Source organism: Sceloporus undulatus, chromosome 3, assembly GCF_019175285.1.
Source record: "Sceloporus undulatus isolate JIND9_A2432 ecotype Alabama chromosome 3, SceUnd_v1.1, whole genome shotgun sequence".
NCBI classification, from domain to species: Eukaryota; Metazoa; Chordata; class Lepidosauria; order Squamata; family Phrynosomatidae; genus Sceloporus; species Sceloporus undulatus.
The window spans coordinates 208,884,341-208,909,524 of NC_056524.1; the positions used below are offsets into that span (position 1 = coordinate 208,884,341).

Consider the following 25,184-nt stretch of genomic DNA (forward strand, 5'->3'; position numbering starts at 1 on the left):
CACCTCAATAGGTCTGCTCAGGTAAAATTGTCGAGTCCCAAAGAAAAAGTTTACCTAAGATACATTTTACAATTTGAGAAGTACAAGTTTCCCTTCTCAACTTCTGTGTCTTTTACACAAGGAAGTATGTACTTTGTGTTCATGTGGCCATGTGTGCAAAGGGCATCAGATGAGCTGCCAATTTTGCTTTCTGTTAAAGTGCTGAAAACTATAATTTGATACCTGAAAGAGCTCTGAGTTCTCTAAACCAAAACCCTGCTTAATGAGGTACACATGGCTTCCAGTTTAAGGCATGCATAATCTGAGGACAAATCTTTCCCACTAATTTTTCAGAATACTTTCCCCCTTCCACAATGGGGGGAAACTGCTTCCTGAACCACCCCCCCCCCCCCCATGTAAAAGTATTTGTTGTTAAACATTAAGGCGCTTCCAGTGAGATCCCTCAGCTGACTGAGGCTGCAACCGCACTGCAGAAATAAAACAGTTTTACACAGCTTTAAGTGCCATGGCTGAATTCTATGGCACTATGGAATCCTGGGATTTGTAGTTTGTTGTGGAGCTGGAGTGCTTTGACAGAGAAGGCTAAATATCCCACAAAACTGCAAACTCTAGAATTCCATAGCATTCAGCCATGACAGTTAAGGTGATGTTAGAGTGGATTATTTGTGCAGTGAGGATGCAACCTACATCCCCCAGATGTTTACTTTGAATCCTATAAGATGCACAATCACATCCAAGAGGAGTAAATTCTGGCACAGATAGTAAATTCATGGGATGTGTCCATGGCCAGAACCATGTGCTAGAAAATAAGCTATCAGCACTTAGATTGTTTGAAACAGTGAATCTACATGGATTCACAAAAGTATCAGCCAGGTTCTAATTTGACAGCTGGAACTCAAATGCTTCTAGACTGATTTGGGGTGCACATGCCAACACAGCCTTTAGAAAAGCATCTTAGTTATGTATTACTTGTGTCTCTAGGCAGTCAATAACTATGTAGCCTGAACAGGTAAAGAAAGGGAGCACTAACTATCCCAGGGAGGGGAGGGAGGATAAAGAAAGCTGGGTAGGCCATTTGGAGTTCATAATGCCATAGACATTATGGGCAAAATGCAGCCCTTGAGACCCCAAAGGCAGCCTTTGAAGCTGCCAAAAGCTCCAGACTAATTTTTAAGGGGCAATTTTGGGGTGATTTTGTCCCCCAAACCACCCAGTATGTGCTCAAGCCATAGCAATTTGTTTCCCCTGTTCCTTAGTAGATACAGAGCAATGAGTAGTAGTAGTAGTAGTAGTAGTAGTATTCTAGTAGTATCTACATTAATGCAAATAGTAGAACAGAAACACTTGTCTTGATACAGGCAGATCTTAGTTTACATTGCACCAGCTTACAACATTTCAAATATGAAACATTTCTTCAGAAATACATAAATATTTGCATGCCTGTGGAAAAGCAAGGAGAGAGAGGTGAGAGAATAAGGAGGATGGGGTGAGCAAATGAGGCTATTTGGAATGTTGACATGGAGTTTTGAGTGGTAAGAAAGTGCCTAGCTGGAGTGGGGCTGTGGGGGAGGAGGAAAAGCAATAGAAATCTTGGTCCATCAACAGAACAATACACAGATTAACATGGAAATTCCTCCCTACAGTATATACATATCCAGCTCGCTTCTATGCCAACATTCTCTGAAGGTGCCAGCCACAGATACTGGCAAAACGTCAGGAATAAACTCTTCTAGAACATCGCCATATAGCCCCAAAAACCCACAAAAAACTAATCTAACATAAAAGCTAAATGCATGCATATTTTTATTTACTTATTCATTCATTCATTCATTCATTGGATTTATATCTTGCCTTTCTCCAGTTTATCTCCAAATTTCCACTTAGCTATTTATGTGTTACATTAACTCTTTGGCTGTTTCCTTCTGTATATTTAAAATTAAAGAAGGTAGAGTAACCATTCAAAGAAGTTCTGAGGTTCCTCTTCATAAATATTTCAGATGAGGATGGAACAGGGACGTAGCCAAGGGGGGGGGGTTCTTGGGGTCTGGACCCCCCCTTCAATTAGAAAAATGAATGGTGCGTGCTGCTGCACCGCCGCACCCAAGCCCCATTATAATGGTGGCACTTAGTCTGGAAACCCCCTCCCCCTTCCTAAAATCCTAGTTACATCCCTGGATAGAAACTACACATGATGCTGAGAATCCCTTTTCTCAGCGTTTACCCTTCTTACAGCTAGCATTTGGGATTCATTTTTGTGGGTCTGCCCATTCTCTACGTTCACAACCTTCTTAATTTTACCTTCTCTTTAGTTTTCACCTTTCTCCTCCCAACAGTCTTCTAGGGTCTCACTTAAGACAAACTTGTGCATAAAACTCAAAGTGATAGTTAACAGGATACAACAATTGTAGGGGAGTGCAGTGAGTTGGAAGAGAGGGTTAATTCTTCCTGTTCACCATTTCTTTCTTTGCAAAGACTTCTCAGCTGGTTTTAGTTACGTATATATTCTCTTTTCCTCAGCTGTGGGAAATGCTGTCCAGGAGGCAGTTTTCCAAGGAAGAATCAACAGGTGTGATTCTTGGTCAAGCACCCCCTCCCTCCCATTTTTGTTCTCTCCCACAAAAGCACTTTGGAGAAACATGTGGTTGCCTAGATACATAGATCAGCACTTGGTTTGAATACAAAGAGAACACCTGGTCTATTAGTTTTGTGTTGCTTGAGTTCTGTCTGCCAAACTGCCACCTTTAGGAATGTTCTTCCACAATCTCAGTTTCTCTTCACTATCCCTTTTCTCTCTTGGAAGTGTAGCTAAAAGAATCCACACTTGCTGCAGCCAGTTGAAATGGGTCAAATGCCAAAGTACTTAGGTGATCTCCATCTGGTAAATTCTTGGATGGGCTTCACGTGGTTCCACACATCTGTGTGCAGAATACCATTGCCTTAACTCTGTCTACCTGTAACCTCATTGATTGCATTTCATAAAGTGTGAGCCAATTTTCCAAGAAAGTGGTTGGGGAAAGGAATCTGACTTCACCGTTTCCTCTGTCTCAACTTTTTCTTGGCTGGATGTCTTCTTTGAAACTAGCAAATCTAAAGAGGAGGGGATTTTTAAAAAATATATTAAACTACCACATTGCAGTGACATACAGATTATTAATTTTATTATTATTATTATTATTATTTTGAAAAATCTTAAATCTATATAGAAGGCAAGGCCAGGTACTGCTTCAGAAAGCATACATCCAAAACAGTAGGATAACTAAATGTTGCATATTTTTAGCATGTATTTGAAAAATTGCTCTTCATAACTGTGTATAACTATTACTGGTAACTGTAAAACCACTCAACAGCAAGGTAAATGTTGCTATACTGCAACCCCCATCAGCCCTGTCCAGACAAGCTATTGGCAGAACTTAAAAATAACATATTAAAACTAACAACATTAACCACATTTGTCAAAATTACCATAAATCAAATTGCAGAGGAGGTTTGCAATTGCCTGCCCCTGAGGTTGAGAGCATGCGACATACCCAAGGTGTGTTTCATAGCCAAGCAGGAATTGAACTCTGGTCTCTAGAGTCATAGTCCAATGCTCAAACCACTACACCGTGTCTGATCAGGAGGTTACCAGTGCATGGACTAGGTTATAGAGTTTTGAGAAGACTAACCACTATGGGCACATTTGAATTGAATCAGCACTACTTTATTATCTTTGCACATCAACATTCCATATGGACCTACAGGAAACCTTAAATTTTTTGGAAAAATTAATTTTAACATATGTGAAAGGATCTCTTACATTTACTTTTACCTTGCAAGGTGAATTGTTATGGTTTTATATTTTACTGTCTATTGTTGTTTTTTGAGTGAATTATATACAGTGGACCCTTGTTATACGGATTTTGCTATACATGGGGGATCTTGGAATCAAACCACAGCATATAACAAGGGTCCACTGTATCATTTTTGAGAATTGATTTTGGCTGGGCTTTTTACCTTATTGCAAATGTGTTTATAGTATAAAATCTTTTCAGTTCCGTCTGAAGAATTCCTATATTTCTTTCACCCCAGCACTAATTCTGATACCATGCCACTGAAGATTGCCGTTTTTCTTTCTTTGTTTGTTCTCTATAAACCAAAGTCCAGTCATCTGAACAGGTTCTATAAAAGCAAATACAGCTGTGGGAAGCTTTGTGGACATGCTAATAGTCTTGTTGGTCATCCATGAACTAGGAACAAGGTGATTAAACTGTGTATCTGTCAACAATACTGTCTGTGTTTCTGTGTCCTGTCCTGGATAGAGCACTATTTGTTTTTTGTTTTTACAGAAGCTGCCTACATAGTAGGGGTTTCATTAAGGAAAAAAAGAAAACAACAACAACAAAAATCCCCATCTACCTACCACTTCTGAGTGGCTTCCCAAAGTGCTTTTATTCTCTACCCCCACGACTGGAATTTGATTTGAAAGACAAAAAAAAGTTACTTTTCAGTGGCAGTATGGTAGTAGACACAGAGGAAAGGGCAGGGGAAACACTTCATGATGGATTCAAAGAATTTAACCAAAATAATGTTTAATAATGCATCCTAAATATCTTAAATTGCTTGTTAGTCAAAATGAAGAATGATAATATTGTTCAAGTAGTGGCTATTACTAATGCTTTAACTCAGTGGGTCTCAGCCCTTTTGCCCTTGTGACTCTCTTTACATCTACATGGAGATGTCACACCCAGTGCCCCATTGGACGCAATAAATGAATGAAAATCTTTTGATTAGTGTGTGCATTTTGATTCACACATTCATGTGTATTCATGAAAATATAGGAATACAATAATAGTCATGCAACAGCATCTCGTCCTGAGAACTAGGGTAGTAATGGGAAGGAAGCAGAGATCATGATCCAGTGAGTTTCCCCTCTGGCCTTCTCCTCCCTAAGGCAGAAGTGGCTGCTCCAAGTGCCTTCCTTGTCTTTCTCTTCCCCTCTAGGAGAGAAAGTTTTGGGAAGTGGAGGAGGGGGGATCAGGGCCTCCAAGTCTTGCACTCCCTTTAGCAAATGTCACCCCCAGGGGCATCCTGCCCCACTTATTGAGAATCACTGCTTTAGCTGTTACCCCTAAAGGTCTCAAGTCCTGGTTAAGGTTGAGCTTCAGTCTAGCAGCATCTGAAGTGCCACACGTTTCCCGCTCCTGGCATATAGAGTGGCTATTCATTAAAACAATTGTTCCATTGCAGAAACCTGGCCTAGTCTTCATGCTTAAAGCTTGGAATAGAGACTTGGCTAAATGTCATACATGAGATGATGGAGAAAGGTGGGGGAGAGGAATGAGATTTATGGGGATCAGTAAATACAAATGGAATGTAGCAGATGATGATAGTGAGGAAGAAGGCTTAGAAAGGAGAAAGGAGCCACAGTTTGACAATGTAGAGTTCAGATGACATGACAAACCACAGTTAATCAAAATTGGAACAGAGAATCTCCATTCTCCTCAGGTGTGTAGGAGGAGGGTGGCACAAAGAGGTTGAAGAAACTAGATCTATTTCTGTCAAAATAAGGAGCTATTAATTGTGATTTTTGAGTGCAGTGAAGATTTTAAGCTCGGGCACTAATGTAATTAAAGTGTGCTCCTAAGCACATGCAGAGAGAGCCCTTCCCTATAATTTTAACAAATTGGCATCGAGGTGGTGTATATCTGATATACATGATCTCCTAGAACACTCTTCAAAAAGGAAAATGAGTTTCAAGTAGCCTGGTGCTTATGGGAGAAACAAGAGTGGCAACCTTAATCTCACATTAGTCTTCATTGCTTCCCCACTTTTGCATCCATATTTTACTTGCCTTTTGCTTAATAGGAAAGCAAAAAGTGCAAATAGAAACATCCTGCAAAATGCTGGAAAGACCCCAATTCACATACAATTAATAGGCAGTCCAGCCAAATCTTTGAAGAAATCTCTACTTAGAGGTTTTCTGTTCTATAAAAAGAACTCTTAATAATTGGAACCATCTATTCATAGATAACTCCTCAGAGAATGTTCTTAGGAGACCTCTTTATGGAGGCAGTATAAATGTGACAAGGAAGAGGAATATTTTGGTAAAGGCTTCCTTTATCATTGCTTCTAGGGATTTGTAGAGGATGGCTGGAAAATGCTGTTGGGATGGACAGAGTGAGGCTCCAATTGTAAGAGAAAGGACCTTAAAGGAGGGATGATAAGGGAGAAGTGATCTAAATAGACACAGGTAATGAATGAATCCAGACAGATGGTCTGGACTGGACACTCATCCTTTGATTTTAACTAGTACAACTGGCCAGGCTCTTACAGGGTAAAACCAACTATACAGTTCGCATCACAGACATATTGAAGGCTTCCGTGTGGAAGCAGAAGACCAGAAGTTCTAGAGGACTGGGCATATGCCAAGCGGTCCTTGGAACCAAAGCACTTGGGAATTTTTTGTTGAAAAAGGCACAGGCAATTTCCTAAGTCACACCTCACATAGTGCCTTGTCTTTGAGAACCCTCCAGAGCTTAGTATTAAAGAAATAGTGCCTGATAGAGCTTGCATCAGGTAAGAGGTTCATGCTGAGAGCTGGCATAAGAGGAAGTGAATAGGCATTCTAACACTTCCCAAAATGTCTGGGCCAAATATTTGGCTTTTGTGTAGATTTTATTACATTTTGGGCCTGCTAGCACCCTGCAGCACCTGACACCCAAAAAGATGCATGATATCACTAAGATATTTAATGCATTAACTTTTAATATTGCTTTAGTAGTAAAAGCAGCATTTCAAAACCACAGTAGAATGTTGCATCATATTCTGAAGCATGAAGGAGATGAATGCTATCAGATACTGAAGCATGGTAATCACCAGTATCCAACTGACTGTTGTTTTTGGAGCCCAGGGAAAATACGCAGGGCCTGAAAAGTGCCATTTGTCACCAGGAAAGAAATATCCACCTTAATGTGCCCAATGGGCAGCTTGTAATATGCTTCAAGTAACCTTGTGCAAATCACACTCTCTCAGTGTCAGAGGATGGCAGTGGCAAGCCCAGTCTGATGAAACCTGTCAAAAACCCCCCTCTGTGATAGGTTCACCTTAGGGTTGCCTTCAGTCAGAAAGCATTTGAAGGAAAACAACACACACTCACAATGTTTCAGAGGAAGGAACTGGCAAAACTGAATATTCCTTGCCTAAGAAAACCCTATGAAATTTATGGGGTCCCCATAAGTCGACAGGCGACTTGGAGGCACGTACACATACGTATTCTGCTTATAATCATCTTTCAGAACTTAACAGACTGTAATGTGTCTGAGAGGAAGTCTTTTGTTCATAAGTTGATGGAGGAAGGAGGGAGGGAAGAGTGGTGGTGGTGGGCTTTAAACGCACTGGCTTTAAAAAATGCCTTTGTAGCACATATTTCTTTCTTGCAGGCGCCGGGGAGCAATGAACGAGAGTCGATTTTCCTGTGGGTGTTCAGAAGTGGGTGGGATAGGCCCTTGTTTATGTTCCAAGTGACTGATGAGCCAGGGCAGGCATGCTGCTTCTGCAGCTTGCTGTGCAACATGCAAAAAGTTTTTAAAAAAAAAAAAGAGAAAAAAGAAGATCCTATCCCTGGTGGCAGATCATCCCTTTGTTTCTATGCTTATATAATCAGCATGAACTAAGTGAACCAGAAAACTGGTGTGTGTGGTAGTGATGGTGGAGAAATCGCTCTGGGATATTTTTTTTAAAGGAGTAGATCTGGACATCTGAGGAAAGGCAGTGTTGAGAGAGAGAATATGTGTGAGAGGGAAAGGGGAATTTAGGAAATCCTGAGGGCATGGCAAGAGTGCTATTATCTGAAGTATTTTTTACATGTAAGAAGCAGATGGCTGTGTGTGTGCACCTTAATTCAACAGTGGGACAATTCTGGGGAGTCTTGTTTGGAAGAGTAGAGCAGAAGGGAACAGTGTAAGCAAAAAATCTGGTGCCGTAACTCTTCTTCTTCTTCTGTTTCGAGTAAACAGTCCACCAGGCCCTCCCTTCCTCCACCCCACCTCCCTTATTCAACATTGCTCATGTGTTTTCTATTTAAGGGCTGCAGCGTGAGGCAAATATGATTGGCGTCCACAGCCCTCCTTTTGACTCTCCGCTCCAGCCTGTAAGAGCAAAGCAGGCGCTTAGCCTATGAGGGCAAGAAACTCTGGACTTGAGTGGGGTCCCCCCCATTTATTGAAACAGCCTGACGTTTCCTCTTTTTTCCCTCTCCACCTTTTCATGCTGGTTGTGATTAGAGTGAATTTTTCAGTCTGAATAAGAACAAGGATGGTGTGGAACCATGTTGGAAAGAAGTTTATTTTCAGACTCCATTCTGCAACTTAGCGTCCAACAATAGAGTGTTGGTTCTTAGGTGTTGTTTTTTACTTTTATTTTTTATAAAGATACATATATACACATATTTTTCTTTCTCCCATCCTCATCTACTCTCCAATGTTCTTCTGTGCTCCTGAGGTGTGGGCCAGAGGAAGGGACTTCTATATGGCCAGCCATTTGGGAATATGCCGGGAGCCAAGGTCCTGTTCTGATTGGCTTGGCATTGGTGACAAGTTGGTCTATCATGAGTCGTGTGGACAGAGGTCGCTCTCGGGGAGCCATGGCTGGAAGCTGGCTCACAGCTTGCTTTTTCCCTTCCCCAGGTGCTGACGCTAGCTCTGAACCTATGATCCTGGAGCAGTATGTGGTGGTGTCAAACTATGAGAAGCAGGAGAACTCGGAGATCAGCCTGCAGGCTGGAGAGGTGGTGGACGTCATAGAGAAGAATGAAAGTGGTAAGACTGCAATTTTGGAAAGAAATATTTTATTTATTTCTTCTTCTTTAAAAACTTTCTCCCTCTTTCCCCTGTGCTTTCTTCCCTCACCTCTTCCCCTGTCTGCATATTGTATCTGGTATAGTGTCTGACTCAAGAGGTACACACACACAGTACTTAGTTTAGGCTTGGGGCCAAAATATTGCCTTCTACTATAAGAATGTCTCCTAAAGCTTGTACATTAATTACCCAATATACATTAATGGAAAGGCTTGGGCTTGTGGGGGTGGGGAGTGTCCAAAGCATAGGCTCTGTGTTTATTAGCTAGGTACAGTTGCTGTGCTGGAAAAGATCTCAGCATTTCCATTACTTGCCATTATTTTTGAAGGATTTATTGTATGGGCTATTTTTTTTTTTTAAACACTCCCAGGATGAAAACTTAGCATCCTGGTTCTTTACTTTGCCCAGTCATAAAGAGGCACAGAAATGTGGATCTCTATAGATTATATGCCAGTCAAAAAGTTTAACTGCTTTTAAAAGTGAATTGCCTGTGCTGAATTTGTGGCAGTATGGGAGTGATTTTACTTGATGTTATCAGCTGATTTTAAAGTAAATGATATAGCAGCCCAAGGAAGTAATTCATGCTGCATGGTTTAATTGGTCAATAGCAATCTGTGTATTCATTGACACAGTTACGGATATTGGAATGAGGTGTGTTTAGATCCGCCTTCTCAAATCTGTTGCCATCCAAAGCTATTGCACCACATGGCTTTCCTGACTGTGGATGAATGGAGTTATATTCCAAAATCTGAATGGCAGCAAGTTGAGGAAAGAAAGCCCTTGTTAAAATCTGTCATGGTAAGAGAGAAGTGACCAGTGGGGTCCCACAGGGTTCTGTACTGGGCCCAGTGCTGTTCAACATCTTTATCAATAACTTAGATGACAGAATTCGGGGTATACTTATCAAATTTTCAGATGACACCAAATTAGGAGGAATAGCTAATACCCCTGAGGACAGGATCAAACTTCAGAATGACCTTAATAGATTAGAAAGCTGGGCCAAAGCTAACAAAATGAATTTCAACACAGAGAAATGTAAGGTACTGCACTTAGAGCGGACAAATGAAATGAACAGATATAGGATGGGTGACACCTGGCTGAATGAGACTACGTGTGAAAGGGATCTAGGAGTCCAAGTAGACCACAAGTTGAACATAGGTCAACAGTGCGATGCGGCAGCTAAAAAGGCCAATGCGATTTTAGGCTGCATCAATAGAGGTATAGTGTCTAGATCAAAAGAAGTAATAGTGCCATTCTATTCCAGGTCAGGCCCCACCTGGAATACTGTGTCCAGTTCTGGGCACCACAATTCAAAAGGATGTTGAGAAACTGGAGCGTGTCCAAAGGGGGGCAACCAAGATGGTGAAAGGTCTGGAAACCATGCCCTATGAGGAACGACTTATGGAGCTGGGGATGTTTAGCCTGGAAAAGAGAAGGCTAAAAGGTGATATGATAGCCCTGTTTAAATACTTGAAGGGATGTCATATTGAGGAGGGAGCAAGCTTGTTTCCTGTTGCTCCAGAGACTAGGACCCAGAGCAATGGATGCAAGCTACAGGAAAAAAGATTCCACCTCAACATTAGGAGGAACTTCCTGGCAGTAAGGGCTGTTCGACAGTGGAACAAACTCCCTCAGAGTATAGAGGAGTCTTCTTCCTTAGAGGTCTTTAAAGAGAGGCTGGATGGCCACCTGTCAGAGATGCTTTGATTGAGATTTCCTGCATGGCAGGGGGTTGGACTGGATGGCCCTTGTGGTCTATTCCAACTCTATGATTATACGATTCTATGCTGTGCAAGCTAAAATGTTTTTCAAAGAGACAGCTCTGATTTAAAACACACTAAATACAAGGAGCAAAGTTTTCAGATGAAAACTATAGTCAAGAAATATACTCTATGTTGCTTATTTTAAGTTTGACATTTCTGAAGTCAAAGTTTGGTATTTTTTTCAAAGGAGGAAACATCATATCTCTTTGGACAATGTTCAGACTTTATTTCTAAATGGAAATAGCAAAATATACCAACTTGTCTGACATTTACATTTCAGAGTGTAATCTTATGCCTTTTACCTGAAAATAAATACCATGAACTCATGTATACATACTGCTCAGTAGATATTTATAGGATATAATGTAAGCTATCTAGAAAAACAAAAAGATACCCACATACTTGTTTAACTGATCCAGATGCTCTCTGTCTCCTTGTTAAATTCGAAACTCATTTGTTTGGGAATGAATGTTCATGAGCCCTTCATTTCTAAACTACTTGGCTGGATATAGGACTATGATATGATGTGAATACAGATATTTGTTGTTGATATTTGTTGTTGTATGCCTCCAAGTCATTTTTTACTTAAGGCGACGACCTTAAGGTATACTGGGTAATAATTTCTGCTGCATAGAATATTGTAAAGGTATGTCTAGTCATAACCGACTGTAGAGGGCAGTGCTCATCTCATTACCAAGCCAAAGAGCCAGTGTTGTCCAAGGACTGCTCTTGTGGTTATGTGGCCAGCATGGCTGCACCAAACACTGTTGTCTTCCCACCAAAGTGCTACCTATCTATCTACTTGAATTTGCATGCTTTTGAACTGCAAGGTTGGCAGAATCGGGCTTCAAACTGCCAGCCATCTAATCTTCCGATTGTCAGAATTGACATCTTAACCACTAAGCCACCACATCCCTTATAAAACATTGTAAGGAGGCCAAAACAGACATACACTGAATGAGTAAAGCTGTGAGGGTTGAAAAAGAATAAGATTATGGTATTATGGGTTTCCTCTGCTCTCAATTGTTGTGGGAAATAGTTCACCGAGATGATTCTAAAACAAACATTCTGTTATTGTTGTTTATTTTCAAGTAAGGTTTCTGACTAGTGGCAACCCTAAGGCAAATCTTTTCCAGAGTTTTCTTGGTTTGTTCAGAGAAGGCTTGCCATTGCTTTCCTCTGAGGCTGAGAAAGTGAGACTTGCCCAAAATCACTCAGTAGATTTCCATGGCCAAGCAGGGATTTGAACCCTGGTTTCCCAGAGACCTATGTCAACACTCAAACTGCTACACTACATGGGTTTTAACAAGCATTCTATCCCAAAATTACTGCAATATTTCAGATAAATACTGTCAATTATCTCCTTTCGAGACATACCAGAAATATAAATGGCTATAATAATTATGAACAAACCAGTAGGATATGAGGTGCTGTTTATGAAACATAAGTAATATACTATATATACTAATGTGTACGTCTTAAATTTTTAATTAAAAAAATTGACCTTATTCATGGAACACACTCCCCCGGAGTGTGGTGGAGTCTCCTTCTTTGGAGGTTTTTAAACAGAGGCTAGATGGCTATCTGTCAGGGGTGTTTGATTGTGAGTTCCTGCATGGTAGGTGGTTGGACTGGATGGCCCTTGTGGTCTCTTCCAACTCTATGATTCTGTCACTCCACAGCCCTGATTGGATAAGTACTGTACTCCTATCAAAAAGGAACCATCCCCTTCTTTGAGTAGAGTGATGAAAGGCAAGAATCTAGCCTGTCCCAAGATAATGCAAATGAAGCATTGACACCCTCTACTCACTCCACCATGAAACTACTTCTGGCCTTTTTCAATGGGAAAATGGTAATGGTATGTATTTTCCTCCTCACCATCCAACCTTTAGGGTGAGCATAAACATTTATGCCTGCCAGAATTTTGTAAGTTCTTTGGCATAGTTTCCTTTGCTTCATCCTTTGCCCTTGCAGTCTCTTCAAACTCTATGATTCTATGATTCTATCCTTTGTTACATGCCCCTTGACTTATCCACAGGTTGTATTAAAATCCCTAATTTTGCCCCCAAAACCCGTCCTTGACTTATACATTAGGATAGTCAAGCCTGTAAGGTGGTCCTGAACTAATGTTTTTAAAATCATATGTCAGGTGTGGGATGGACTGAGAAGCAGGACCTAAAGGGTAGCAGGTTGATGAATATAGAGGCATAGAATTGTAGAACTGGAAGGAACCCTGAGGGTGATCCTATCCAATCCCCTATGAATGCAGGAATCTATAGCTAAAGCACCCCTGACAGATGGCCATTCAATCGCATTCAAAAGCCTCCACTGAAATAGAGTCCATTCCATTGTTGAATGGCAATCGCCACCAAGAAGTTCCTCTTAATGTCTAATCACAATCACCTTTCTTGTAATTTGAATCCATTGATTCAGACCCTGTTCCCTGGATCAGCAGAAAACAAGCTCTGTCTTCCATGTGACAACCCATAAGGTATTTGAAGAAGAACTCTCAGACTTCTCTAAGCTAAACATACCTAATATGTGTTCAGAATCTTTATCATATTGGTCACCCTCTGGTTCCATCTTGTTGACACTTGCCTTAAACAGTAATGCTGGTCAGGTGAAGTCAAACTGAATTAAAATATTATTACTTCCTTTGATCTGGATACTTTAATTCTATTAGCTTAGAACTGCATTCACTTTTTTTGTTGCTGCATCACATTGTTGACTCATGTTTGGCTTGTGACTACTAAGACCCCCAGATCCTTTTCTCATGTGCTTCTGTAAAACCAGGTGACACCCATGCTATCTTTGTTTATCTGCTATTTCCTTCCAAAATCTTATATTTATTTTCACTGAAAATCATTTTGTTAGTTTTGTCCCAGTTCTCTAATCTGTTAAGGATGTCTGGAATCCCGGTTCTGTCTTCTAAAGGTATTCACTACTTTGATGTCACCTACAAATTTAACGAGCATGCATGGTGTTCTTTCATCAAAATTATTTACAAGGATGTTTAACAACACTGAGTCCAGAACACAGTCCTTCAGCACTCCATTTGCCATTATGTTCTAGATGACCTCATGAATGATACTCTTAAGGTTTGGTCCAATAACCAGATACAAATCCACAGAAAAGCAGAATAATTTTTTTTGTTAGCTGCCATCAGATTGACTTTGACTTGAAGTGACTATAAATAAGAGACTTTCCATGCTGTCAGCGACAGCCCCACTCACATCTTGCAGACTCACAGCTGTGGCTTCCTTACCTGAGTCTATCCATCTGCAGTGTGGTCTTCCTCTTTTCTTACTGCCTTCCACCTTGCCAAGTATTATTGTCTTTTATAGTGAGTCATGCCTTCTCATGCTGTGTTCAAAGTTTGCCAGTCTCAGCGTAGTCATCTAAGGTAAATATGACCGACAGGAGTGCTTGTTATCAGCTCTGGCTGATACACCAACTGCGTACTTTCCTGGAACCAGGGGACCTGGAAATTGTGTTACATGCACTGCTAACCTCATGACTCGAGTTCTGCAACACGCTCTTGTGCTTAGTCCGGAAACTTCAGTTAGTTCAGAATATGGCAGCCAGGCTGGTCACTGGAAAAACCAGAAGGGACCATATAACACCTATTTTAAAATCACTCCACCAGCTGCCCATTGGTTTCTGGGCGCAGTACAAGGTGTTGGTCATGACCTTTAAAGCCCTAAATGGCTTGGGTCCAACCTATCTATGGGACCGCCTCCTTCCGCCTTTTCTGGAGAAAAGAAGGTTAAGAGGTGATATGATAGCCCTGTTTAAATATTTGAAAGGATGTCATATTGAAGAGGGAGGAAGCTTGTTTTCTACTGCTCCAGAGAACAGGACCCGGAACAATGGATGCAAGCTACAGGAAAAGAGATTCCACCTGAACATTAGGAGGAACTTCCTGACAGTAAGGGCTGTTCGACAGTGGAATGCACTCCCTTGGAGGGTGATAGAGTCTCCTTCCTTGGAGGTCTTTAAACAGAGGCTGGATGGCCATCTGTCAGGGATGCTTTGATGGATTTCCTGCATGGCAGGGGGTTGGACTGGATGGCCCTAGTGGTCTCTTCCAACTCTATGATTCTATGATTCTATGAATGCATCCTGCGCACTCATGTCCTCTGGGAGGAATCTGTTGCAGCCTATAAAGACCAGGCTAGTTGCAACCACCCAGAAGACTTCTCTTAAACTGCTCTCAGATTATGGAATGGCCTGCCAGAGGAGATTCATCACATTACCAGCTTAGACAGCTTTAAAAAGGCTGTCAAGATGGACCTCTTCCAGCAGGCCTCCCCTGTATAGCAAACCTGGCCACTAACTGAATTTACCACCTTACTGAATATGCTGTAGCTCAATTCACCTATCTTGTCTTTTAATGAATTATTTTAATAGTTAACTGACTGACTGATGTTTTAGGGGAGGAATAACTGGGATCTTGGGTTTTGTATGGATAATTGTAAGCAGCCTCGATTGTCGTTCTGACAGAGGAGGGGTAAAAATAAAGATGATGATGATGATCATGATCATGATGATGATCTTGACTTCCAGAGATAGTTCAGGCCTGATTTGCTCTAAGACCCATTTATTTGTCCTGTTGACTGTCGATGGTATCTGCAGAACTCTCCTCCAGCACCTCATTTCAAATTAGTTTTCCCTTCCTATCAGCCTTCTTTACTGCCTAGCTTTCACAACCAACCATATGTAGAAATTGGAAATACAGTGGCATAGACAATCCAGACTGCAGTATTCAGTGATACATTGTTACACTTGCCAAGGCATAAGAAATCTTTAATTGTCTCAATATCTTCATTGTTTTCTTTAAAGCTGTATATCATGGGGGACCAAAGCCGTATTACCAGGCCTCTAACTCGTTTTTTAAAAATGTAGTCTGAGTGTCATCTTGTGGAGTGAACCTTTCAAAATCAATCCTTATGTAGATTCTATTGGCCCAGTACCATTACTGACTATTAGCTGGATTTAACCCAAAGTGTGTTACACCAATACCTTTGTGAAAGGAAGAAATGAAAGAAAATAATATAGAAAGCATAGAATGCTTCAAAAGGAAACACTTGATACTGTCTCAAGAGACAAGGAACAAGAAGGAGGCAAACAAAAAATGGAGGAAAGGGAAAATGTGACAGTGATCAGAGAGATATAATGGCTGTAATAACAGATAAAGAGGAAACATTATCAGTAAAAAAGGAGTGGGGGCAAACCTTCAAAGGATGGATATATGGGAGCCAACTGGGCATTTCCAAAGAGCTTCTTTGTTGGGCTCAGGGGTGGCAGGTGGTTTCTATGGAAATGGGATGATCAATCCACTCTGGGGTTAAGTTTTTACTTTAAAGGAGTTATCTGTTGCTGGGCCATATAGCCAAAGTAGGTTTAGTGCCTTGGATAACTTGTTTAAGATTTGAATGAAAACCCAGAATGGATTCACCACCCACTAATATGAGAGCCACCAGCCACCACTTGTGTGACTTTTCCTCCTTCCTGAGTTGCTTGGATTGTGTTCAAATATCAGAAGTAATTAAATACTCCACAATATCCAAATAGTGGAAGTAATGTCTGACATCTGACCTAAGCAAGTAGTGTACAGGCAAGCTGAGCCTCTTCACATATTTCAGTTTATGACTTCTTTCTTCCTTGACCATTGAGTAAATTGGCTAGGGCTGATGGGAACTATGGTCCAAAACATCTGCAGGACATCACATTTAGGAAAGCTGTTGTAGGGTTTAAAGCAGGGTTAGGCAACCTTTTTGAGCCAGGGGCCGGGTTGCTGTCCCTCAGACAACTGGGGGTCCGAAGCCAAAAAATAAATAATTAAATATTTTAAATAAATAAATAAATAAAAATAAGCACTGCCTCGTACTCTCCTCATGCAATGCCTTTCAAAACGCAGTGCCCCCAAAACCATTCACAGCCTCAGGAGTTGTAGTTCCTCCTCCTCTCTCTTCCTCCTCCCTCTTCCTTCCTCCTCCTCCTGTCTGTTTTCCTCTTTCCTCTTCCTCCTCTTCTTCCTTCTCTGCTTCCTTCATCTCTCTTTCTCTTCCTTCCTCCCCTTTCCTCTTCTTCTTCTCCCTTTACCCTTTTTCCTCCTTTTCTTGCTTCCTCTTCCTTCCCTCCTTTCTCCTTCTTTCCTATTCTTCTTCCTCCCTCCTAGTCCTTCATCCTCCTCCTTCCTTTTCCTCCTTTTCTTCCTTCTCTTCCTTTCCTCCCCCTTCTTCTTCCTTTCTCCCTTTCCTCCTCCTCTTCCTTTTTTTCCTCCCCTCCTTCCCCCTCCTTCCATCTCTTTCCTATTCTTCCTCCTCCTCCTTCCTTTTCCTCCCTTTCTTCCTTCTCCTCCTCGTCTTCTTCTCATTCTTCTTCCTCCACTTTCCTCTTTTTCCTCTTCTTCCTCTCTCTTCCCTCCAAAGAGAGAGATCTGGCAGAGGAAAGGCCACGAGGGAGCCCAGGATGGCGGCCTGCCAGGTCCTGGCCTCCATCGCGGCCTTTCCTCTGCCAGACCTCCAATCGGCGGCAGGACCAGACTGGGGCCGGTCCCAAGGCTTCGCCGGGCCGGATCCGGCTCGCAGGCTGTAGTTTGCCAACCCCTGGTTTAAAGTCACTCTTTCGCATGTTCCCCATGCAGCAAACATGTCCTATTGAAAACAAATGAGTAGTGAACCTTATAAGCTGAATAGTGCTGGGGAAACTGCTGATAGTTTTAGACTTTATGTCAGATGGTTTTCTACAGTAGTGTTTTGCATGTTGCAGGTTTTGCAATACATGCAGTGGAACCTTTGGAGGATGGAGACATTCTGTGAATGATCTTGCAAAGTTTGGTTTGGTGTATCTTGAAATTGTCAAGTTGTTAAATTGTAGCTGAGCTGTTAGTAATGGAAAAGCTGACAACTTGTTATGTATATCCAGAATGGAGACGTTTGAGGGGGCCTCAGGTTCTTTACATGGAACTTGTTCATTCCATGGTGAGTGTTTATCTGAATATGCCTATTGCTATTACTTTGCTATTTCTAGCAAAGCTATTCTAGCTATTTCTTTGGCCATGAGTTGGTTGCGCACCTATTTAGAAATGATCCACATCCTACTTCAGGGGTGAGAAACTGTTCAACTACAATTTCTAGCATTCTTCCTCATTGGTTTGCTGGCTAGGACTTCTGAGAGTTGCAGTCCATCAACTTCCACAAGGTTAGACAATCCTAATCGCTGTTTTGTTGTTAGTCCCAGCTAGAATGGATGCACTGAATCAATGGGAACTTAGCAAAGTCTATTGATTTAATTGTCCTGCTGTTATTGAGATTGACAATTAGGTTTACAGTAGTGTTATGTTATGGTGTTGATAAAACCAAAGCTTTAGGGTAGTGTAATGTTATGGTGTCGATAAAACCAAAGTGGCACTATGTTTGGTGTCACCCGGTGTGGTGGGGGAGGGGCCAAAAGCAGAAGGGGCAGGGCCTTCAAAGAGAAAGGGGCAGAGCTTCCGTGAGGAGGGATGGGGTGCGGGCATGCTCCAGCCACCTGGAAATGGCTGTGCATCTGCGTAAACGGCCATCACAACCAGAGGCCCCTCCCCCAAGGCTTGTGGAAAGCAGCCACGCAAGCTAGGGAAGCGCCGCATGGGTGGAGAAAGAGCCACCTGCCACCCCGCCTGGGCTGGGATGCCCCTGCAAGGTCAGGGGACCAACTGGGTGTCACCTCCTCTTCTGTGGTGTCACCCAGTACGGCCACACACACCCCGCACCCCCTAGTGACACTACTGAACTACAACACCTAAGAATTTCCAGTGGCCATGATGGCTGGAAGATTCTGAAAACTGAAGTGGGGAAAAACCCCAACCTTTTCAAATTTCTGGACAAAACAATCTGTTCTAACCAAGGTATGTTAATTAAAGAGCTCTGTATATTTAAAGGTCTTTTTTTTTCCAAAGGCAGGGTGAGAGGGAAGAGGATCTTAGATTTCTCATACTCCAAGATTACCTGTCTGGCTAAAGAACATTGCTTTTAAAAACACTAATTCTACTCAACCCCTCCAATCTCATCTGGTGAAAGATTAATGGATTTGGACATCTCCCACAAAGCTAATACAGTACTTTGCTTTATTACTATAAAGGCCTGCCTGTTCCCTTTTTCAGGTTATAAATGCTTAAAAATTGACAGTGTGCTCTGCTTGCCCCATCCTTTTTAGGCCTGGAGCAGTTTCATAAATAAGCTTGGAGATGCTACCCACATCAATTCCTCTATCTTAGCCAACTGCTCAGTCATGAAATAGTTTCTGCTAAATGAACAGTTGCCTTCATTTGGTGGTTGCTATAACTTCCCATTATTTAACAGGGAGCTTCCCATTCCTGTAAATTAATTGTCAAACAGACAAGAATCTCTGTGGCTCCTAATAGCAGTCTACAAAATGATTTTATAGCAGTATTGTGTGGTTGTTTTTCCTGCAGCAGTTTTCTATGCACAGTATCTCTTCCATACCTCTTAGCTCACTTGTGCTGTAGTCAGATTTCACTGCAGTGGCTACAGACTCTTTAGATTTGAGTCCCAAATCAGGCTTGAGCTCTTCTTCTTTTTGTCTTGTTTCCGGAAGTACCAGTGTTATGTGTTTCTTTAAAAATATATAGTGCAAAGTCACTCTCTCTCAGCTGTAGAAGAAGGCAAAGGCAAACCTTCCTCTGAGCAAGTCTTGTAGAGAAAACACAATGAGAGGGTCACCTTAGGGTTGTCATAAATCAGAAATGACTTTGAAGGCACACAACAACAATGACCGGCATAAGCCCTTCTACCCATCTTGCATAGTTAAGGCAGTTTTGTAGATTGCAGTAGAAGAAGATGGGAAGCATTCCACCCACCTTGCTAAAAGACTGCCTGCTTTTTTCCTCTCTCCTCTCTATTTCTTTTTTGTTTTGTGTTGCACCTTTTTAGAATGGAAATTTATAGGCAGGGACTGTCCTTGTTTTTATTGATTGTATGTAAGGAGTTTATCACTCTGTTTAAATAACCCGGCTTACCTCATCTGAATTCAAGCCTAAATCGGGAGGCAGCCGGGTCCTACCGCAAGGATTTTGCCATCGAAGCTGCCAGGTGAGTACAGCCCAGCTGCAGCCCAGGTCCCAGGCAAGCTCCAGCAGCCTTACAGCCAGGAGCTTTCCAACTTGGAAAAATGGCCACCAGAGCTTGCCTGGGACCCGGGCTGCAGCTGGGCTGTACTTGCCCGGCAGTTTCGGTGACAAAATCGTTGTAGTAGGACCCAGCTGCCTCCTGATTCAGGCTTGAATTCAGATGAGGTAAACTGGGTTATTTAAGTGGAGCGATAAGCTCCTAAATCATCCTGAGAGCCTGTTTGGCTGAGGAATAGGATGAAAATGCTTTCAATAAATAATAGTAGAAGGACACAAGTCAACACTGGTTTTTGCATGAGCCTTGCTGGTCTTTGTGGTTTGTTACACAATCTTTGTATGTAGTTAAAACTCTGTTGGTTAAGATGTCCAAAATTCAGGCTTATTTCTGGAGGAATGGATTCAGACCACCCCAGTGTATTTTGGAGGAGTTGTTTTCTATTTTGGTTGCTTATTGCCTGGCAGCAGGGAGTGCCAGTAGGATAGTGCTGTAGTAGTTCTTGGGAGTGAAATGGTTGGTGCCAGTCGCTAGGTAACTCAATTTTCATCACAGTTTGTGGCTGCTGAGATCAGATTGGAGAGATAACATCTGATCAGCGTGGCCAGTTGCCTTGTATTGTGCCAGAAGATTAGTTTTTAAAAGTGAATGAAAACTATAGGAATATTTACGTGCAAACTGGGACTAACCAACCAGAGTTAACTATTCCTTTTCTGTCTCCTCCCTTCTGTCAGCAGGAAGGTAATGAGAAAAGGCTAGATGGTGAGAAAGCTGTTCCAGCTGTGCCTTAAGGCAGCAAAGTGTATCCTGGAAGCTAATGCATTTTAGGCGATCAGGCTTCAGCATATTTAATTCTGTTGAAGACCTTGAAAAAATTCCTTTTTTGAAATACATCCCACAGGATTGCTCAGCCCCATGGTCACGAGAATTTTGGGAGTAGCTGTGCTGTGATGACATTCTTTTGTCCAGTAAGGTGGCTCCAAGATGTTCAATATCTCATTGAAAATTATGCATGTAAGTTTGGCCATGTGCTGGCACAAATCATTTCTTCTTTCCCTGCCTCAGGGGGGCCATGTAGTTTGACAGATTATATGGGCAGCTAGCTTGACTGACTAACCCCGTGTGCATAGGTCTTGAAGAAGTAGTGCTTTCTAGATCACAGAAAAGTGATGCAATTCAGAAACTTTCAAACCAAAATAACCAGTCACTGTGTGATTGTTACATACAGTGCTAGTTCATTTTTCCAGTCATTTTAAACAAACAAGTTATGCCACCTGCATGGAATGCATACCACCATCATCATTGTTGCTATGTGTCTTCAAGTTGACTCTGCCTTACGGTGATTCCTATAATGCTTGGCAAGATTTATTTAAAGGAGGCTTGCTCTTGCCTTCCTCTGGGACTGAGATAGTGTCCAAGGGTTTCCATGCATGAGTGAGAATGCAAACCCTGAAATCCTAGTCCAGCACTCAGACCACTACTGCATCATGCTGGCTGACCATACCAAATAGCATACCCTAATTCTGAAGTTTTGTTTAGTCATTTGGGCTTCAAGAAGAGATAGAGGGCAGGATATATCAGACAGCATGTTGTTAGTAGTTGATAGGTTAGTTTGGGGATCACGAACTAGACCAATAGCTTTTGTATTGACCTTAATATCAGACTTAGAGTATTGATTTTGTGATGAGTAATAAAGTAAGACAGCTATTACATAACTGAATAAATAATGACAGTCAGTGCTTTAGTGTCAGTATACTGCAAACAGAGCCAACAATCTGTAGTGGATTGAGCACTGGACTATGACTTTGTTTTTTTTTTTTTTGTTTGTTTTTGGCCCGCTTTTTATTCATGCCAATGGAAGGACTATGACTTTGAAGACCAGAGTTTGAATTTCCACTTGGCCATGGAAGTCCACTGGATAACCTTGGGCAATCATATGCTCTCAACATCAGAGGAAGGCAAAGGCAAACCCCCTCTGAACAAATCTTGCCAAGAAAACCCTGTAATACATATGGCGGGATTGGGGTGTACCTGAACTACATCTTGCAAATGTCTGTCATATCCCATGGTTACTATATTGATAGGACTCCCTATGCCTTGCATAGCTTACAGTAAAAGTTGTCAGAAAGTAATGCAGTCTCATGAATCCAAACTACCGTATGATTTTGTGAACTGAAAGTGGGAAGAACATAGTTGTACAGTATTCCACTTTACAAAAGTGATTATCTTTCTTGCCTACCTGTCACTGACTAGCAGGAAAGGGGCTATGAAAGAGCACAAAGTACCATACAAGTGTTACAATTGGTGGAATATTGTTGAACATTGTTTGTTAGTGTTGTTTCTGGTTCTTATTGATATTATTGTGCTGTTTTATTGTCTTCAAGTTCCTGCTCTTTATATCTTATGAATTTATATGTTGGAAAATACCTTAGGGGGTCTGACACTGAATAGCAGTCTACAAAGTTGAACATGAGTCAACAGTACGATGCGGCAGCTAACAAGGCCAATGCAATTTTAGGCTGCATCAATAGAAGTATAGTGTCTAGATCAAGGGAAGTAATAGTGCCACTATATTCTGCTCTGGTCAGACCCCACCTGGAATATTGTGTCCAATTCTGGGCGCCACAATTCAAAAAGGACATTGAGAAACTGGAGCGTGTCCAAAGGAGGGTGACTAAAATGGTGAAGGGTCTGGAAACCTTGCCCTATGAGGAACGCCTTAGGGAGCTGGGGATGTTTAGCCTGGAAAAAAGAAGGTTAAGAGGTGATATGATAGCTCTGTTTAAATATTTGAAGGGATATCATATTGAGGAGGGAGCAAACTTGTTTTCTGCTGCTCCAGAGACTAGGACCAGGAGCAATGGATGCAAGCTGCAGGAAAAGAGATTCCACCTCAACATTAGGAGGAACTTCCTGACAGTAAGGGCTGTTCGACAGTGGAACACACTTCCTTGGAGTGTAGTGGAGTCTCCCTCCTTGGAGGTCTTCAAACGGAGGCTGGATGGCCATCTGTCGGGGATGCTTTGATTTGGATTTCCTGCATGGCAGGGGGTTGGATTGGATGGCCTTTGTGGTCTCTTCCAACTCTATGATTCTATGATTCTAAGATTTTAAGTAAGCAAATAAAATCATATACTTAAAGTAATAACAGTACGAATAACTGAGTCTGTGTCATAAAAATCACTCCCCCTCCCTTTTTTTAAAAAAATCATATTTGCAACTGGTCAACTTCTGCTTTGTTTAGAATCAAAGGCAATGAGCACAAAATATGGAACCATAAATATAAAGACACAGTGTCCAATCATGGAAGCTAACAGGATAAGCCCTGTTTAGTACTTGTATGGGAGACCACCAATGAATACCAAGTCCTGTAAGCTATGGAAGGAACTGGCAAAACCATCTCTGAGTATTGCTTTCCTAAGAAAACCCTATGAAATTCATGGGGTCACCATAAGTCGACAAGTGAGTGAAGGCACATACTGTATACCCAAATGTATTTCAGCATTCTGTACTTCTCCCAGATGTGAATGTTGAGCAGCCTGGATCTGTATAATCTAGTCAGATATTGTAAAGTAGCACAAATACTGAAAGGCAAGTCAGCTTAGGTCTCAGAAAGTCTGTATGTAGAACTTCATGGCATGGCTTTGATTGTTAATCTCATAACAAATACACACTTATGCTCCCCAACATAAATCCATTCTAAACAACTTTTTCAGAACAAAGCTGTATCACTAGGGATATGTACGTTGTGTAACTTGTGCAGCACATCTGGTACTGCCAGAAAGTACTATAAAATCAAAATTTATACAAGATGGTCATTCATATTTGAACATATGCAAGTCTTGTGATGTTTCCCATCTAGTGGAACGTAGAAGGATATTGGCATGTTCACCCACAAAGACACACACGCACACCAATATAGGCAAGACAAGAACAAAACAAAGACTTTGAGGTCCATGGCTGTAGACCAGAGCTCCTCCTGCCACCCAAGGAGTAGGGAATTTATTTTTGTCCTTAGTAGTTTAGTAATTATGATGAATAAATGTTGTGCTGGCTACAAAAGAATGATAGCAAAGGGATTTTTGTGACCCCATAGCAGATGCTGTTTAGTAGCTAGGAATACATATAGGATTATTTTAAATGCTAATAGATTTTTTATAAACGATGCATATAACACACTTAAATTATTCCGTACATCTTGATGACTCTTCATCTCGCTGTTTTTGTAAAACCATCTAGTACATTTCTATCTAAAGTTGAATCAAGGGAAAGCCCTGCTTTGAACAAGGAAAGAATGGATTTGGCTAAATCTTATCTCGGTGCCAAGTTTGCTTAACATAACTAGCTACAGATGGTTGTCTATCTGTATCCAGTCATGTCACATGACTAAACCTCATTTGAATATCTTCAGGCTCTTTTCCCATTACATCCCAAAACACTGTACAAATTACTTGACTTCAACAGCTACCATTTTTGTGTGTTCCCCCCCTTCACCTGCCTCCCAATAGCTCTTTTGTAACAATTTGCTGAAGAAATCTGGAAATCTTGAAAACTTGTATACATGTTTGTGGCCTTTATATTCCTATAAGAAGGGTATTACTCTAATATGAATGTTGGAATCATGGGATTTATTTCTGCTAACTATGGGCCTGAACAGACAGGCCCAAATAAAGCTGCTTCGGGTCACTTTGGAGGTATGCTGTTTAAATGATGCATGCGTCCTAAGAGGCCAGAAGCCACACCAAAGCCATGCTCCAGTCCTAAGGATTGGAGCACACTTCTGGCCTCTTAAGATGCATGTGTCATTTGAGCAGCATACTTCCAAAGTGACCCAAAGCAGCTTTATTTGGGCCTGTCTGTTTGGGCCCTATATCTATGAATGGGATGTGTAAGTGCAATCTTTATTATGGCAATTTCCGCTTCAACTGACTACAAAATATTTCTTCCTCAAATAAAACGTCCCATATTACTGTGGGATGTTCAAAATAACTGAACACAAGCATCATTTCTGTATCTTTCAGTGTTTATTTTTAATGAAACAAATGGTTCTTTTGCATAATTCAGCACATAAAAACTGACTTCTTAAAAATTCACGTCTCTATTTTAAACTGACTTAAACTACTTAGGGCTGTTTATACAAAGAATACAAATGGTTTGCCTTGATGAACTGGGCTAAACTACAAATTGAACTAGCATGATGTAGTGGTTTGAGTATTAGACTATGGCCTGTTACAGACTGCCAAAATAAAGCTGCTTCGGGTCTCTTTGGAGGTATGCTGTTTAAATGATGCATGCACTCTAAGAATCCGGAAGCTGCACCAAAGCTGCACTCCAGTGCTTAGGAATGGAGTGTGGCTTTGGCGTGACCTCCGGGCTCTTAGGATCCATGCAGCATACCTCCAAAGAGACCTGAAGCAGCTTTATTTTGGCAGTTTGTAACAGGACTCAGACTCTGC

General features: G+C 41.5%; 1 protein-coding gene across 7 annotated transcripts in view; it reads left to right on the top strand.

Annotated features, from left to right (window-relative positions):
• Positions 1 to 25,184, top strand: part of SH3PXD2A (SH3 and PX domains 2A) — a 342,486-nt gene that overhangs the window by 237,303 nt on the left and 79,999 nt on the right. For 4 of the 7 annotated variants that reach the window (XM_042456226.1, XM_042456227.1, XM_042456228.1 and 1 more), the window contains one exon: positions 8,664 to 8,795. In XM_042456226.1, coding sequence (XP_042312160.1) covers positions 8,664 to 8,795 — 132 coding nt within the window. The other 3 variants (XM_042456232.1, XM_042456230.1, XM_042456231.1) reach the window with 3 other exon arrangements.